Source organism: Aphelocoma coerulescens, chromosome 7 (genome assembly GCF_041296385.1).
Source record: "Aphelocoma coerulescens isolate FSJ_1873_10779 chromosome 7, UR_Acoe_1.0, whole genome shotgun sequence".
NCBI lineage: Eukaryota > Metazoa > Chordata > Aves > Passeriformes > Corvidae > Aphelocoma > Aphelocoma coerulescens.
This window is the reverse complement of record NC_091021.1, coordinates 28,082,652-28,097,220: the sequence shown is the minus strand read 5'-3', so window position 1 is coordinate 28,097,220 and position 14,569 is coordinate 28,082,652. Positions and strand designations below refer to the sequence as shown.

Here is a 14,569-nt window from a genome sequence, read left to right as displayed (position 1 = left end):
GAGAGGTTTCTTTGTGAGCATTCTTGCACTGGGTCTGGACATTCCCAAACTCCTCCCTAACCATGAAATCCCAGCAGCAATGACTGAAAGCCATGCAGTCTGTTTAGCTCGTTAGTAGGATCGCAGCTGGCACACAACACCCCCTCCTGACCAGGATAACGAGGTGCTCCTCATCTCCAGCCAGTCTCACCAGCCATTCTTTAACTCCACCATCGAGGAGTGGAGGGCATGCTGCTGCCAACACTATGCAGCACCAGTAAGCTGGTGGCAAGCATTGATGGGATGCCCCAACTCCCCAACAGCCACCCCTCACCCCAGCCCAGTTCTCTGGGAGTGGTGGTGACCCATCACACTCCAGTGACGTTTAGATGCCATGCAGTGACACAGCTTCCAGTTCCTCTGACAGCCAAGAACCCCAATAAACTCAGCATGTTCACAGGAAGACAGATGCCACCATACTTATTAAATTCTTACAGTCTAATGAAAAACACCCCTGCTGCTTTCAAGTTGTGGAAAACATAAAGTACCTCCTTGTGCCACTGCTGCTCCTGCTGCTGCTAAAGGAGTGGGTTTCTTCCCCGTCTCTGTAAAGCCATTGCCCTCCAGAACAGCACCTTTCCCTTCTTTTTTCCCAGCAGCTGTTGAAGCAGAAGTTTCCATCTTAGACGGGCATCTTCCAGCTCAGGAACCCTAGAGGACATAAAACAAAACCAGATTCTGGTCACCACTCACAACACAGGCAAAATCAGCTCCATGAGGAAGGCTGATGGCTTGGCAGAGTTCAAAAGCAAATGGCAAGCAGCAAGGAATTCCAGGGTTTCTAACTCCAGCAGTGCAGCCAGTACAGCAGTCATAGGCACAAAGGCACAAAGGCTGCAACCATGTAAAGGGCTGGGTGTTCTCACAGACCTACAAAGAACAAGACCAAAAAACAGTCTTTCCCCAGCTAAACTTGGTCTACACAGTAAAGTTTACAGGTCCAAAGGGCTTTCCAGGATTATAGGATAGGTGAGACGCAAATATTTAGCACACATAAAACTGATTTATCCATCCTATACATGACCTAGACCTTCCTAAGAAAAAAATCAGCTAAAAATTTCCAATACAATGCAGAAAAACATATATTTAAAATGATTTTTTTCTATCCCACAGAGGGTGTTTATGCTGTGTGCTGGTTTGGAACCAGTGTCATGATCAGAACTTTTCAGCAGTGCTTACAGATAGGCCACAGCAGGTCTGCCACATCCCATCGTGTTCTCACTGGTGAGGACTAACAAACACCAATCCCTCTCTCTCCCATAAAAGTTCTTCTATACTGAGCAATTGTATCTGAAAATCAGCTACAGCTCTACCCCCATTAAAAATGGTGGATTAAATGCTGTGAAATATCCACAAAACAAGATACCAAAGTAAAAATAACCTGGGTTTTTAAACTTAAATTGATAAAACATAGCACCTCCTCAACTTTTTGTCAGCTTGACCATTTTTTCTGCACAATTCAGACTTAAATGGTCTCCCAAAAGCAAACATATGGGTATCCCAAGTTTAGTGTAAAAACAAGGTTTATCTTAAATGAGGAGGCATACTTTGTTTCTGAATGCAAATACTTTTGTTCCCCTTGTTTTTTTAACTTGTTTTATTTCACATGTCTCCACCTGACTCCTGCTTGCACATAACCAGCACAGTTACCTGGCACTACCAGCCTCAGGCTGGTCTTGGGAAAACCCACTGCTAATTCCTCTTTCCTTTCTAATTTTAATGCAGATCAGCAATTTTTCACATGCAAGTTTCAAATGCAAAATTTTCAGCTCCTGAAATACTCTGGAGAACACTGGCTGTTACTGGAATTAACGGGATCAAGCAAAAAATATCTGGGAAACCAGAAAACTTTTTTTTGCGTGTGTTGATATTTTTTATCGCCATTGTGCCAACTCAAAACTTCCCTCCCTTTGCTCTGGAGGACTGACTGACTCCTGAACATCTTGGATTAAAAGGTAAACTCTCCTAAAAACTTTAAAGCCCAAAAATTTCAGGAATTCCCACCCTGGGAAGGACCTTGTGCATGGTGGTTGTGGAGGACTGTCACCGCTGCCTGGGCTCTAGGAGAGTGGTATCCCACCAAGCAGCTGTGTGCTGCAGCCTGAGCAGTTTATCCCAGGAGCCTTCAGGCATGGCTCACGTTAATGGGGCAACGAAGTGATGGATCTGCGGTCACAGTCTGCAGCCATAAACTGCGAAGCTCGCATTGGAAATGACAGGACCCACAATTACAGGCTTTACTGATGACACAAGGCTCCAGTGAATACTGAGGTGGCCCCTCAAGGTCCTGCCCCGGCATGTGCTGTGCTTGCTGGCAAACATGGGATGGGTTCCTGGGGGCCAGGACTTTACAGTGGTTTAATCCAGGAATCAGGTTGGGTTACAGACCACGTATGAAATAAATACACCCAAACTGCAGGAGTATTTGACCTAGGTCTGACAGCCTGGGCTTCTGTTCGTTAAGCAAATAAACTTCAGAGGCTCTGTTACTAACCCCCCACCTGTTTCTTCTTAGTCCCTCCTTTCAAGGCTTTGCACTTTTGTTTGAAACCAGACGCTGGCCCTCGCACCCCGACCCCCCTTCTCCGGGTACCCTGACCCTGGGGGCAGCCCCGGGGGTGAGGGACCATCCTCAGGCACTGCAGAGCTCAGCAGCCAGCAAGGGGAAGGAAGGAACTGGTAACAGGACTTGTTCTGTGAAACATGCAGGTTAGAGACGTGCTTTTTTTCCAGAGAGATGCCTGAAGCAAAATCTCTAAATCCCTGCCACAGACACCTCAGCAGGGACCCAGTTTTTCAGATGTGTCATTTATCTGACTGGAATGTGGCAGGAGATCATGCCTCTGGTCTTTGCAGCTGTAATGCTCTCTTTTCAGATGAATTATGAATTAAAAAAAATATTCAAGTGTTTGTAATAAGTGGTTGTATTAAACAGGTAAATCCTCAAATACCAGATTAGAAAAAAAAAAAAAAAGTGCAACCAGTCTGATCTCACAGGATTTAGGGTAATAAGTCTATAATTATTTTTGCTTCGTAAAGGTGCCTGGGGCAGAGCAGGCTGACTAGGAGGTTCCCAGCTTTTCCTCAAGTCAGCAGCAACCAAAAGTAATTTTCTTTTCACAGCACCTCACTGCCAGAGCTGACCATCCCAGCCCAGGAAGACGCAAGCATCCGTCCTGCTGGATCCTGCTCTGCTCAGCACCTCTGCCCACAGACCGGGACAGAGACCAGTGAGCAAAGGAGGACCAACGCCTCGTATGTGGGATTTCATATCCCACCCTCTGAGGTTTCAGAGACAGTGGCCAAGAGCTGGTGACCAGCAGACTTCCCAGCGGTGCAACTTGTGACCAGGACACAGCACTGGAACTCTGGAGATTTAGGTCCCCATCATGGATCTGCTACAGTCTCCTCAGTGTCCCTGGGCAAAAAGCTTAACATCTCTCTTGCAGCCAGTTTCCACAGCCATAAAATAGAATATAGTACTTTCCCCTATTTGCAAAGTGCTTTGAGATCCTTTGAGGCACAAGGGTATGGAAGTGTTTTTATTACCAGTATAAGAAGATATATTGGTGGAGGCAGTCAATCCACACGATCCAGGAGCACAACATTCATTTTTTAAGCAATACATACTTTGCTTTCTGTTCGATGCTAAACTTTTTCTGCTGCTCTGTGTCACACAGAATTTATAAATTCAATGACAGATTAATCTTAGCAGCAAGCCATTTGGCATGAAAAAGGGTTTCACAGGGAGCCTGCTTTTTCCTGTAAAGACCATGCATTTAGGAGTGACTATGTCGAGAAAGACCCTATGCACTTATTCAAGCACAACTCTCTGCCCTCCGTCATTACTCAGAATTAGAAAACCAGAATGGATTACTCAGATTTTTCCTGAGGTTTGTAGCTTTCTCTGCAGGAGGAGAGTTGGGTAATTGATTTTGACACTAATACCAGCACTATTCATATGCCCTGTAATATAATTCTGCAGTGACACTAAAAAGGCAGCCATCTGAGATCTGAACAAGGAAAGTGCTATATGATTTGCCCTAGACAACCCCAGCTATTTTAACAGCTGTGTTGTATATTAAAAGGGAGAAATCCCAACAGAATTAAAAACAACAAAGTCACATTTGCCTTTGAGGGAAAACAAGAAGCTGTAAACTTTCCTAATAAAACAATCCCTCCTGCTAAGTGCTTGAGGAATGGTCAAAAGTGCTGTCTGAAAATGCCAGTCTCCTTTGGAGGGTATCAGCCTGAATAGGACTGCTGGCAAACTCAGGAATAAACTCATCAGCCATACCCTCTGCACACCCTTTTTTGTAAAAGGCATTATTTCCTTCTTCAGGCTTGTTCTTTCATCAGGAAACCCCCTTCTTCTCCCCTAGACAGGGCAGAAAACATAATTTTTTTTTCTCTGTGAAAAATGAATGACCAATTTTGGCTATTTCTGCTCAAAGTTTAAGCAGAACCATGGGAGTGATCTTATGTGGCAGAGGGCAGGCACTGCCACTGACAGTGTGACATAGGTCCGATCCTGAATGCCACCTTCAAGCCTGGTAGCCCCCTGGTAGGGGCAGAAAGGGATTTCCAAAGTATGCTTCCAGAAGCCATCTCACTTTTGGGAATATTTTGGGCTTTCTCAGATCAGTGTGTATTCTCTCTTCAGTCTGAGTTCATCTCTACCTGACCTCCCCATGCACAGCCCCAGAGGTGCTAAAGAGGTGGCACAACCTCCAAGGGACACGCTGGAGATGTGCTGGCTGATGAGACCAGCACCACAGCCAAGATGCAGCTCCTCTGCTGCTGGCTCCTGGCAAGACTGATGGGAGCTGGGATAACCAAGGGCAGCCTTTGCACAGCTCTTGCCAGGTTTGTGCTCACACACCCACAGGGAGACACTGAAACAATTCTGCCACATCACCCCCATACCTACAATCCTAGGTTTCACAGCTTTTCCTGGTGTGCTGCTTTAGTTAAGATAAACAAGGACATACTCCCACCACCTCTTCTTTTGCACTGGACTGTGTCATACAGCTCAAGCCTTCTGAATACATGATCTACTTATGAAATTCAGTGTGAGCCAACTGCTCTGAACATTGGCTTAATACAGTGGCTGCTGTGATCCTTTTCAGTCTCCCAGGGTTTGAGCCAAATTATGTTCTCAATTACAGGGAAGTAGCAGCAGTTAACCCGGTGAAGTCATGGGCTCTGTACCACAGCAAAACTTGACCCCTCTATTTTCTTTTATATCAGCAACAGCTTTGAATTACTAAAGAAAGTTTTTTCTGTCTAAATGCCACTACTAAATCTTGGGACTACCCAAACATGCTGTCTTCTGCTGAAGGACCTACAACTGTTTACAGAACATCAATCTCAGGTAAAAGCAGCATAAATACTACTGCAGAACTAATCACTTTTGAGGTCCTTCTGACACAAGGTTTCCTATCTTGATATTTCTTAGGAATGGTCTGCTTGGGCCAGTCCTACAGGGTCGATTACACATGGAAATTAGAGCTGTACACTGGGGCAGTAGGTCTCTGTCTGGGGGCTGCTCCTGCCCCTTCCCCTCAAGAAACCTTCTGTGGTGGGTCCCTACCAGCTTCCGAGAAGAAAGGAAGCAGAGACAAACCCATGCTGAAAGAAGCAGTGTTAGGAGGGCACAGAGCTGCTCAGGGCTTATTCTATTTTTCTGCCCCCTGTCCTAACTCCTGCTTAGAGAAGAGTAATACCAGGTTGCCAAAGGGAGGGAGGAGGGAGCTGTGCTAGCAGCAAACAGGATAGGAAGATACAAAAGTTCTGCCTGCCTACTCCCAAAGGTAAGGTTAAAATTGCTGAGAAATCTGGGTGTTCACAAAACTTCACCAAACACTTCCAGCCCATGGCAAAAGTTGTATCACTCAAAAAAATGAAAAGGGGAAAAAAAAGAAAAGGAGAGGGCAAAAAAAAAGAGACAAAAAATACCCCCAGTAGAGTTGGCAACACTGCAATAGTTATACAGGTTCAGGAATGTACTAAGGCTGAAATCAGAGACTTAGCATCTCTTTTGAACTTCAAAAACAACAAGTCTCTTCAAATCACTCTGTTAATTGGCTTTAAATTAGAGTTCTAAGTTTAATGAACAAATCCTTCGCGTACGGCATGAAACGGATACGCTTCTAGATTAACTTCCTGATCAACACCATCTGCCATTTCCATATGGCAACAGCAAACCAAAAGCACGAGGAAGAAGCTGCTCTGCAATACTGTGAGGGGTCAAAGTGCACCCAGAACTGCCTGGTGCTTGGTAGTGTCTCTCTGTACTGTAGTAACATCACCTCCAACCAGCTCCAGAAATCCTGAGATATTCCAGGCACAACTCTGTCCAGGAATGTAAAGAAAGGAAAAATGCAGGGTGGGAAGGAGGCATGAGGGAAGGAGGGATCTTTGCAAGGATGACTGGATGGATGTGGAAAGAGCAAGAAGTTCTGAAAGATGGAGAAGAGCCTGGAAAACGAGAAATAAGGGGATAGAGGGATGACCTTAAAAACTTACTGAAAAGTGTGAGTGAGTGAAGCACAGACAATAGCAAATCCTATGGAAACAGAGAAGAGAAGCATGGAAAAGAGGAAGCAAGAGACTGCATGCAGACCTGATTCCATGGGAGATGGAGATACATGCACTGCTGGGGCAGGGGAAGGCACAACATGACATCTCTAATGGCAGGGACAGGACAGGGAAGCAGTGCACAGACAGAAGAGAGACACAGGGAAGAAAAGTGATATGGAAGGGTCTCCGATGGAAGAAACAAGCCCTGCAAACAGCTTCAAAGAATGCAGCCCTCCAGCATGCTCCCTCACTCTTTGTACATGGAGCAGCTAAGACTTTAAGTCTAGCTAAGCAGGTAGACTTTGTCTAGGTACAAAAAGAATCTACTGCTCCAGCTGGTGCCAGCAATGTGAAAGGAAACCATCTCAAAAAGAGTCGCAAGTGCTGTCCCCCCCCACTTACATTGACCACAGCAGCCTTCCACTTATATCAAACAAGGACAGTGGAGTTAGTGGTGGCACTCAGAAATTGTCACCATATGGAAGGTCTGTAAATATTCAGCTACCTGCTCCAGAACCAGCCTTCAGCAGCTCCTAGGAGACCTTCCAGCAGGAGCCAGTCACTGATGGCTCCTGGACAGCAAGGGTGCAATGCCAGCGTCTGCACGGGGGCACCCAGCCCCTGGGACCCCTGATCCTGGGCAGGGCTGACAGAGGTGGCACAGCACCTGTGGGAGAGACGTGTCTTTCAGGAACGTCAATCACAGGCCAGGCTATCCTAGGACACTGTGGCACCAAATGCCAACACTGAGGCCACTGTATTGCAACATTAATGATTTTCCCCTTTCTAAAGCCATTTACTTTCTGGGCTGCATTTGTTGGAAGGGAGATGATACTGAATTGAGAAATTAACATTTCACCCATTTTTTGGGTTTAGCCAGGTGTTCATATTTTTCACAAACACTAATGTCACTTTAATATTGCTGCTTCATTACAAACAAGTCTGATTTATAAAACAGCAGAACATTTGAATAGTTTCCCCACTTCCAGTATATTTTCAAGTTGCCAACCTTAGAGCCTTGAAAAAAAGTTACCTTTCAGATGTTGGGTTATAAACAATCACAATACATCATCAAAACACACGAACAGACATAAAAGCTCAAAGCCAGACACAGAATCAGCAGTGGTCCATGCCCAGACATGCAGACTGGGGTACCTGACTTTCCCTCCTCTCCCTCAGAAGTTATCTTTGTTTCTTTGGAAGAACTGAGAAGATGGAGGAGTGGGGGCTGGAGGGAAGAGTCTTTTGTGGTAGAACAGGAAAACAAAGTCATGCTTGCAATTTTACAAAACCAATCCTACATGTCTTATCATGAGAAAATTCCCACTAAGCGAATTTCGACATGTGAAAAACCGTCAAAGAAGATAATCAAGACACTCCTGCATTCAGACTCTGCATTAACATGCTGCAAAAAATATGGGATGATGCCACCAGGTAAACACAAACTGCTCAAAAGTGATGCGTCACCATTATAACTGGTCCATGAATCTTCACTTGGGTTTTTTTATTTGTTTGGTTTTGTTTCAAGAGTGAGAGAATTGTGGCAAAGTGTTGTCTAAGTTTGTGTTTTTGATGTAAATCCAAAGAAGTTTTCAATTTCCTGTTACACAATTGTCTGGGTTTTTTCCAAAAACAGAACCAAAAAGACAAATAGTACCTATGTGTGCACACATGTATCTAATGAAGAAGTATTGTTTTCATTTTAGGAAACCTTTGCACACCAAAATAGGGGGGAAAAAAAAAGAAAACATAGAACCCCTAAAAATCCCCCTTCATCAAGTCTTCATGCTCCAACAAGAGCAGAAACTCTAACAACTAACGTGTCAGAGAAAACATCTGTGGTGCTTGGCAGCTATACCAGGGTGGGTTAAACAGGGTGGATAACAGACTGTATTAAGGGTGGAGGACCATTAAACTGTTTACAACAAAATTTGACTCTAATTGCAAATCACTAATAACCTATTGACTTTTCATCAGGTTCATGAGTAAAAGATACTAAAAAAGTGAATTGCACATACTACAAGAGGGGCAGAAACTCTGATTCTGAACGGAGATGTTAATGCAGATTCCACAGAGCGGAGAAGAGTTGGCACAGGAGATCTGGCTAACAGGACAAGAGCTGCCCTGATATTGGATTCAAGGGAGTTTTTGAGAAGTGAATGTTTTGTTGGCTTGGTGGTGACTGAAGGAGAATCCTCACAGGGTTTCACTTCCGTGCTGCAGTAGTTTGGGCACTTTCAACTCTTATGAATGAAACCCCAAATACAAACCACATGCAATGAAGTTTAATGGGTTTGCTTTATGTAGGGGTGGGATGAGTAATAATGTCTTGTAGTGACTAGTCCATCCAGATGACATTGAACAGGCTCCAAACTTGGATAAGCAACCCCTTCATTTGGCTCAAGAAATGAAAATCTTTATTTTGAGCAATGAAAGGACTGCATCCTTGCAAAAATCCCTATAGCAACTTCAGAACATGTTTCATTACAAAATTTTGGTTTATTTTTAAACATTCCAGTTCTGTTCATCAGCCTATTGAATTCTCCTTCCAGAGGCACACGTGTAAGCATGCAGAAGAGAGAAGCCTGGGAAGGAAACAAGAATGTAATTAAAAACAAAAAAGCAACACTTCAGTTGGCTCATTTTCCTCTGGTGAACACACACACCACACAGGCTGCTATTCCACACTTTATTCCACTCCACATATTGTCTTTACAATATAGACTACAGTTGCCAGCTGAAGGCAGGATGCAGACCACATAAAATGGCTGGCAGTTCATAAACAGGGGAATAGAGAAAAATTCATCCAGATGAGACTGGGAGAAGAGCTTCTCAGAGGAACATAAGGGTATTCAGGGTTGGAAAGGACCCATGGAGGTCATCAAGGTCAGCCTTATGCTCACAACTAGCATTTGAAAATCCCCAAACTGTTGAAATATCTGAAAGTTGCTGTAGTAGGAGAGGTCAGAGCTATATGGGATGTACCCATGAACCACAACAAAGCCAAGTCTGCAAGGACACAAGCATGCTGGTAAACAAAAATTCTAGAACAACCAAGAATCCTTGCAAGGATTATATGAGGGAGAACGAAATCAACACTTTGAAGAGTACTCCATTTCTGCAAGCTGTGACTCGAGTTATAAGGTGATATATGTTTCCAGAAATTAACAGTTAAGTAAGTAGTGAATGGCAGAGCCCCTAAGTTTTCAGCAGCGTGGGTCCATCTTCTACAGAGAAAAGAGACTACAATGTGGCTGGCTGTCATTTCAGTGGATGGGAATAAGTCTTTCAGGAGACAGGCTAAAGAATTCAGGAGGGTATTAAGCTAATGACAAAAGACAAGGGTGAAAATGAGCACTCATTTAGCCAGAAATCAAGATGTCAAGATTAAAATTAATCAAGGTACCAAGGGACTCAAAGAGAAGAGATTCCTTAATTGTGTAGACTGTAACACTATGAACACAAGTAATAAACAAGAAGTGGAATAGCTCCTTTAATACACAAATTAGTCCTGACTGGTATTACTGAATCTGGTGGAAACATTAATATGAATGGAGAGTTACAATCATTTTGTGTATCAGTAACTGGAAACAAATACAGAGTCATGAAGCCTGTCAGTGACAAATGGCTGTTGACATGGTAAATAAAGATGATTGCTATGTACCAGTGAGATGGTCTCCATCCCTAGATGGCCTAGATAAAGATTACAGGTTCAAAAGCAACCACATACAAGGCCACACATCTGGAAAATAATTGATTAAAATGAAGACTGTGTGAAACGCTGACTGGAGATGACTTGAAGTTTGTGGCAGGCAAACAGTGGCTGAGAAGCTCTATGGAGGGTACCAATATTAAAATGATTAAAGCAATATGTGCTTGTCTACACAGAGTTTGGGAGGCTGTAATGCCTCTGCCTAACCCTGAATTGACAGTATGTGCAGTTCTGGTGCCCGCAGTCCAAGCAGAGAGATAAAAATTGCAAAGGCTCCTGTGCCTCACATGAGAAAAATGAAAGAGAGGTCTAAAGAGAGGCACTTGCAGGATGACTTGATCAGTAATATTACCACATACACAATTGCAAAGGCTAAGAGACAGAAATTAAACTAGAGAAATTCAGATTAGAAACAAGGCTCCCAGTTTGAACAGAAAAGAGAACTAGATTCAGGCTGGTGCCACACTTTCTAGCATGGGAGAGCTGAAATTGTGTTCAGATATTTTACCAGGAGATTTGCTGTAGTCTAAGACTTATCACAGGACATGGGTTTTAAGTACAGGGTGGGTTTAAGTACAGGAAAGTGCTCTGATGGTATTAAAGAGAAGGTTACACTAGATCAGCACCTTGATCCTCTGTGCACCTATGTATCAGGGTATTATTAATGGTTGGTTTCCCATACCTTCACAGATCAAAACATCTGCATTTAAAATGATTACATTTTAGCATGCCTGTCTCTGCTGACAACCAAACTAACTTCTACCTTCCAACTTCTCTATTTTTTTCTTTTGTGATAAGGACTTAGGACAGGTGTTTATGTCCTGCCAATGGCAATGTTGCAGAATATACATTCCTTCACTATGTATGGAGTTATGTCTACTGTGCTACAAGTATTTTGATGACTGAGACAGATTATAAAACCATTCACCAACAGAATATCATGCAATCTTCACTTTGTAGCCTGTAAGAACTCACTTTGTTTCTTGATCTGGTAAGCAGCTGTCAGCATCAAAAAAAGGAAAGAAACAACATTGTAATTTATTTCATTCTCTTGTTAGAAAAGCTAAGGGTAAAACCTCCCTTCTCAACCTCAGTAGTGGTGTCTCCACAACCTAAAGACTGGAAATACAAGGAGGTCTGGTCCTCTGCAGCCCTGCAGTGTCTGCTTCACATACAAAACAAGCTGGGCTGACAAGCCAGAATATCTCACGTCCCCAAAACTTACTGGAACAAAACACAGGCCAGCAGTGAACTTTTAGCAAATGTCAGCAGGTTGCTATGGCTCAGAGGAAAGGTTCAGGAACCACATTGTGCGTACGCGACTGCGCAGCGGAAGCAAGTGAAGCACAAGAACTGTGTTTGGTGGTAGCCAGGCCAGGGGCTGAGCAATGGAAACTGCATTTGCTTCTGTTGAGCCCCCATAGATTTTCAGAGGCTATACCAGACTTCAAGGCCCAGTGACTGATGTGACCACTAGACACAAAAAAGATTCTAACTGTTTCATTACATAATACCCAAATCATTAAGGCAAGCCTGAGAAGATTCTGTAAATACTGCCTCCCCATTTGCTTTCGTTCCTTGCTACTTTCTAATTTAAGACAAAATGCAAAGGATTCATATTAATTCTTCAGGACAGAACTCTTTTATAGAAGCATGTGTGTCTGCACACACATATATCTAGTTTTAGTTATAGTTATTGTTTAGTTATAACTAAACCAATTATAACTAATATATAACTATTTACTGAAACAATTACAATTTACCTTGCAGTTACTGTACATTATTTCTGTTGTATATTAATGCACATGATAATTATATTCTATGTCCGTATCTTTTTTTCTGCATGCAAGCTTTTTTGAGTTCCTCCTCAAGAAAATAGTCAAAACAAGATAACTCTTTCACCTCCTGTCTACAATTCCCTCCCTCTTCCTAAAGTTTCATCTACTCTTTTGTCTAATCACCTCACTCCTCCACAACCATCCTAAACCATGTCACAGCCACTTTTCTTGCTCTCCTTGCTCTTTCTCTCTTTTTTCTGCTCTTTTCCCTGGTCTGCCTTGGTCTGCCTCTCTCTTAAACCCAAAATCCCACTTGTGTCTATAACTCATTCCATCTTCCTTCTTGTTCACAGCTATGCTGTATTCAAAACCCAGTTGCCTCTGGGCTTTCTCTCCACTAAATCTTACCTACATTTTACTCTCAGATTGACCTAGTTTGGACCTAATTCCCTCCAACCACACAGAAACTTCAATCTGTCTCTCAAATATCTCTCATAGCAGTCTGGTCGTGGTTAGAAGGTAGCAAAGGATGGCAAATGCTGTAGAAGTGGATAGCATCGTGTTTGTTACCCAAGTTTGAAACCTGGGGTGGTCCTCAGATTCCTCCAACCCCACTGTAAGATTTTACCTCTAGGCCACCTCTGACTCCTGCTTCTTCCTTCTGCACAGTGTCTCAGAGTTTGGCACTTCCTTGAGCTTCCTGCCACTCACCTACACATCTGAACTCAAAACACCAGCCTCTAAGCCATTCATTTTCATTTACAGCAAGTTCCTTTACATTGGCTCTAATGAGTACAAAGCTGATTTCACAGCCATTCAGAATGTGGGAACAAAGAACATTTTCCTAGCTTGTCACTTTTTTCCTGTCACTTTGCTTTACATCCTTTGATGGCATGCTCTTTTGTTTTGCCTCAGCCATTGTCTCCTCTTTCAAAGCCTATCAAAGCCTACCACACTATGCTTTCAATCTCATTGGCTTCAGGAAGACTTCAGCAAATGCATATGCACTTGCTTCCATCAGGGCCTAAATATGTGTTCTTTGGGTGGGTTTGGTCATATCTGCCCACTCCCAGTCTCATTCATAACTAGTTTTCACCACTGAAACTACTAACTTGGGCTGCCTTCTGTTTTTTTACAGGTCTCCAAGTTAAGAACCAGATCCCCTCAGAAAATCAGGAACTAGTGAACACACCTGTTCTGATTTTACAAGTACTATGGTTCCACAGTTAACTCTATTTTTCCTCCTGTAAGGGAATAATCACTTGCATAACTCATTTATCATAACTCGCTTGTCCCTCACCAGAAGAAAGATTATACTTATATCCACTTGGTCTCTGCACAACACACAGTGTCATGGAATCTTGACATTCAAAATTACACACTAGAAATACTGAAAAACCTCTTCAAGTATGCATTTTAATTGCTGTCATAACCTAGCACTTAACTGAGAAGCCAGTTAGCTTTTTCTCCACTGAAGCAATTAAACATTTATTCTTTCCCATCTCTACAGTCATCCTTTTGAGTCCAAACCTTCATAGAACTGAAGGCACAGGGATGGAGGACCTATCATCAGCTATAGATGACCACACAACTTTTTGTCTCTAAACCATATCCATAGCTATCCAACATCTGGTACCACTTTGTCCTCTTGGGCATTTCCCAGCCTTTCATGCATTATAAGTGAGACAGCTCAACATACTTTCTGTTTTGGAGCCATTATCTTCACTGCAAACTCAGTTTCATAGGTTTATTGCCAATAAATGTTTATAAATGTTAATTGAAAAAACCCAGAGAAGATGTATCTTCTGACAACAAAAGTTGTTGGACATCACCCAAACATTAGTGGCATGCTGAGAAAACAGTAGCTGTCTTTCCTTACCACTCTTGCAACCAAAGACTGGTCTTTATTTAGAGAATATGTTCAGGCAGATGACTTCAGAGAAACACACCTGCAGCACGTGCTGGGCTGGCTTTTCATGGCCGCAGTCCACTGAGACTTTCAGAACACAGGACTGGTAGCTGTGAACATTCCTTAATGCTTAGGCCTTCCCTTTTGCTGAGCAGTGCAATGATACAAAGCCCCAAGGCCACGTGGCTGCTGCCCGGCCCTTTGGCTGGGACCAGGACACAACCACTCACACTGTGTGTCATGCAGAGAACTTACAGCTTTTACCAAACCTGTGGCCTTTTGGGTTCCAGCCCCCCCAGCCACCCAAGGGCACTGGCAGCTAAAGGCCTGTTTCAGACCGTGAGAATCGGCAACCAAAGGAACGAACCGTCAGCAACTCCAGCGCCACATGCAAATTACGGAGCAGGCGAGACCTCAAAGCAAACAACATCGTGTGTAAATAACTTCAGGGGAAACACACATAGGAAGAGATCTATTTGTTAGAGGAATAAATGATTCCTGTCCCTTCAGGTGCAATGGAGCAGACCTCGGCTCCCAGAACAGGCCCAC

General features: G+C 43.4%; 1 protein-coding gene across 1 annotated transcript in view; it reads right to left on the bottom strand.

Moving 5' to 3' along the window:
• Positions 1-14,569, bottom strand: part of GLI2 (GLI family zinc finger 2) — a 191,194-nt gene that overhangs the window by 141,365 nt on the left and 35,260 nt on the right. Inside the window, exon 2 of the mRNA XM_069021030.1 lies at positions 528-690. Within this exon, the coding sequence (XP_068877131.1) occupies positions 528-660 (133 nt within the window). The 5' untranslated portion in view covers positions 661-690. The remainder of the gene's footprint in view (positions 1-527; positions 691-14,569) is intronic.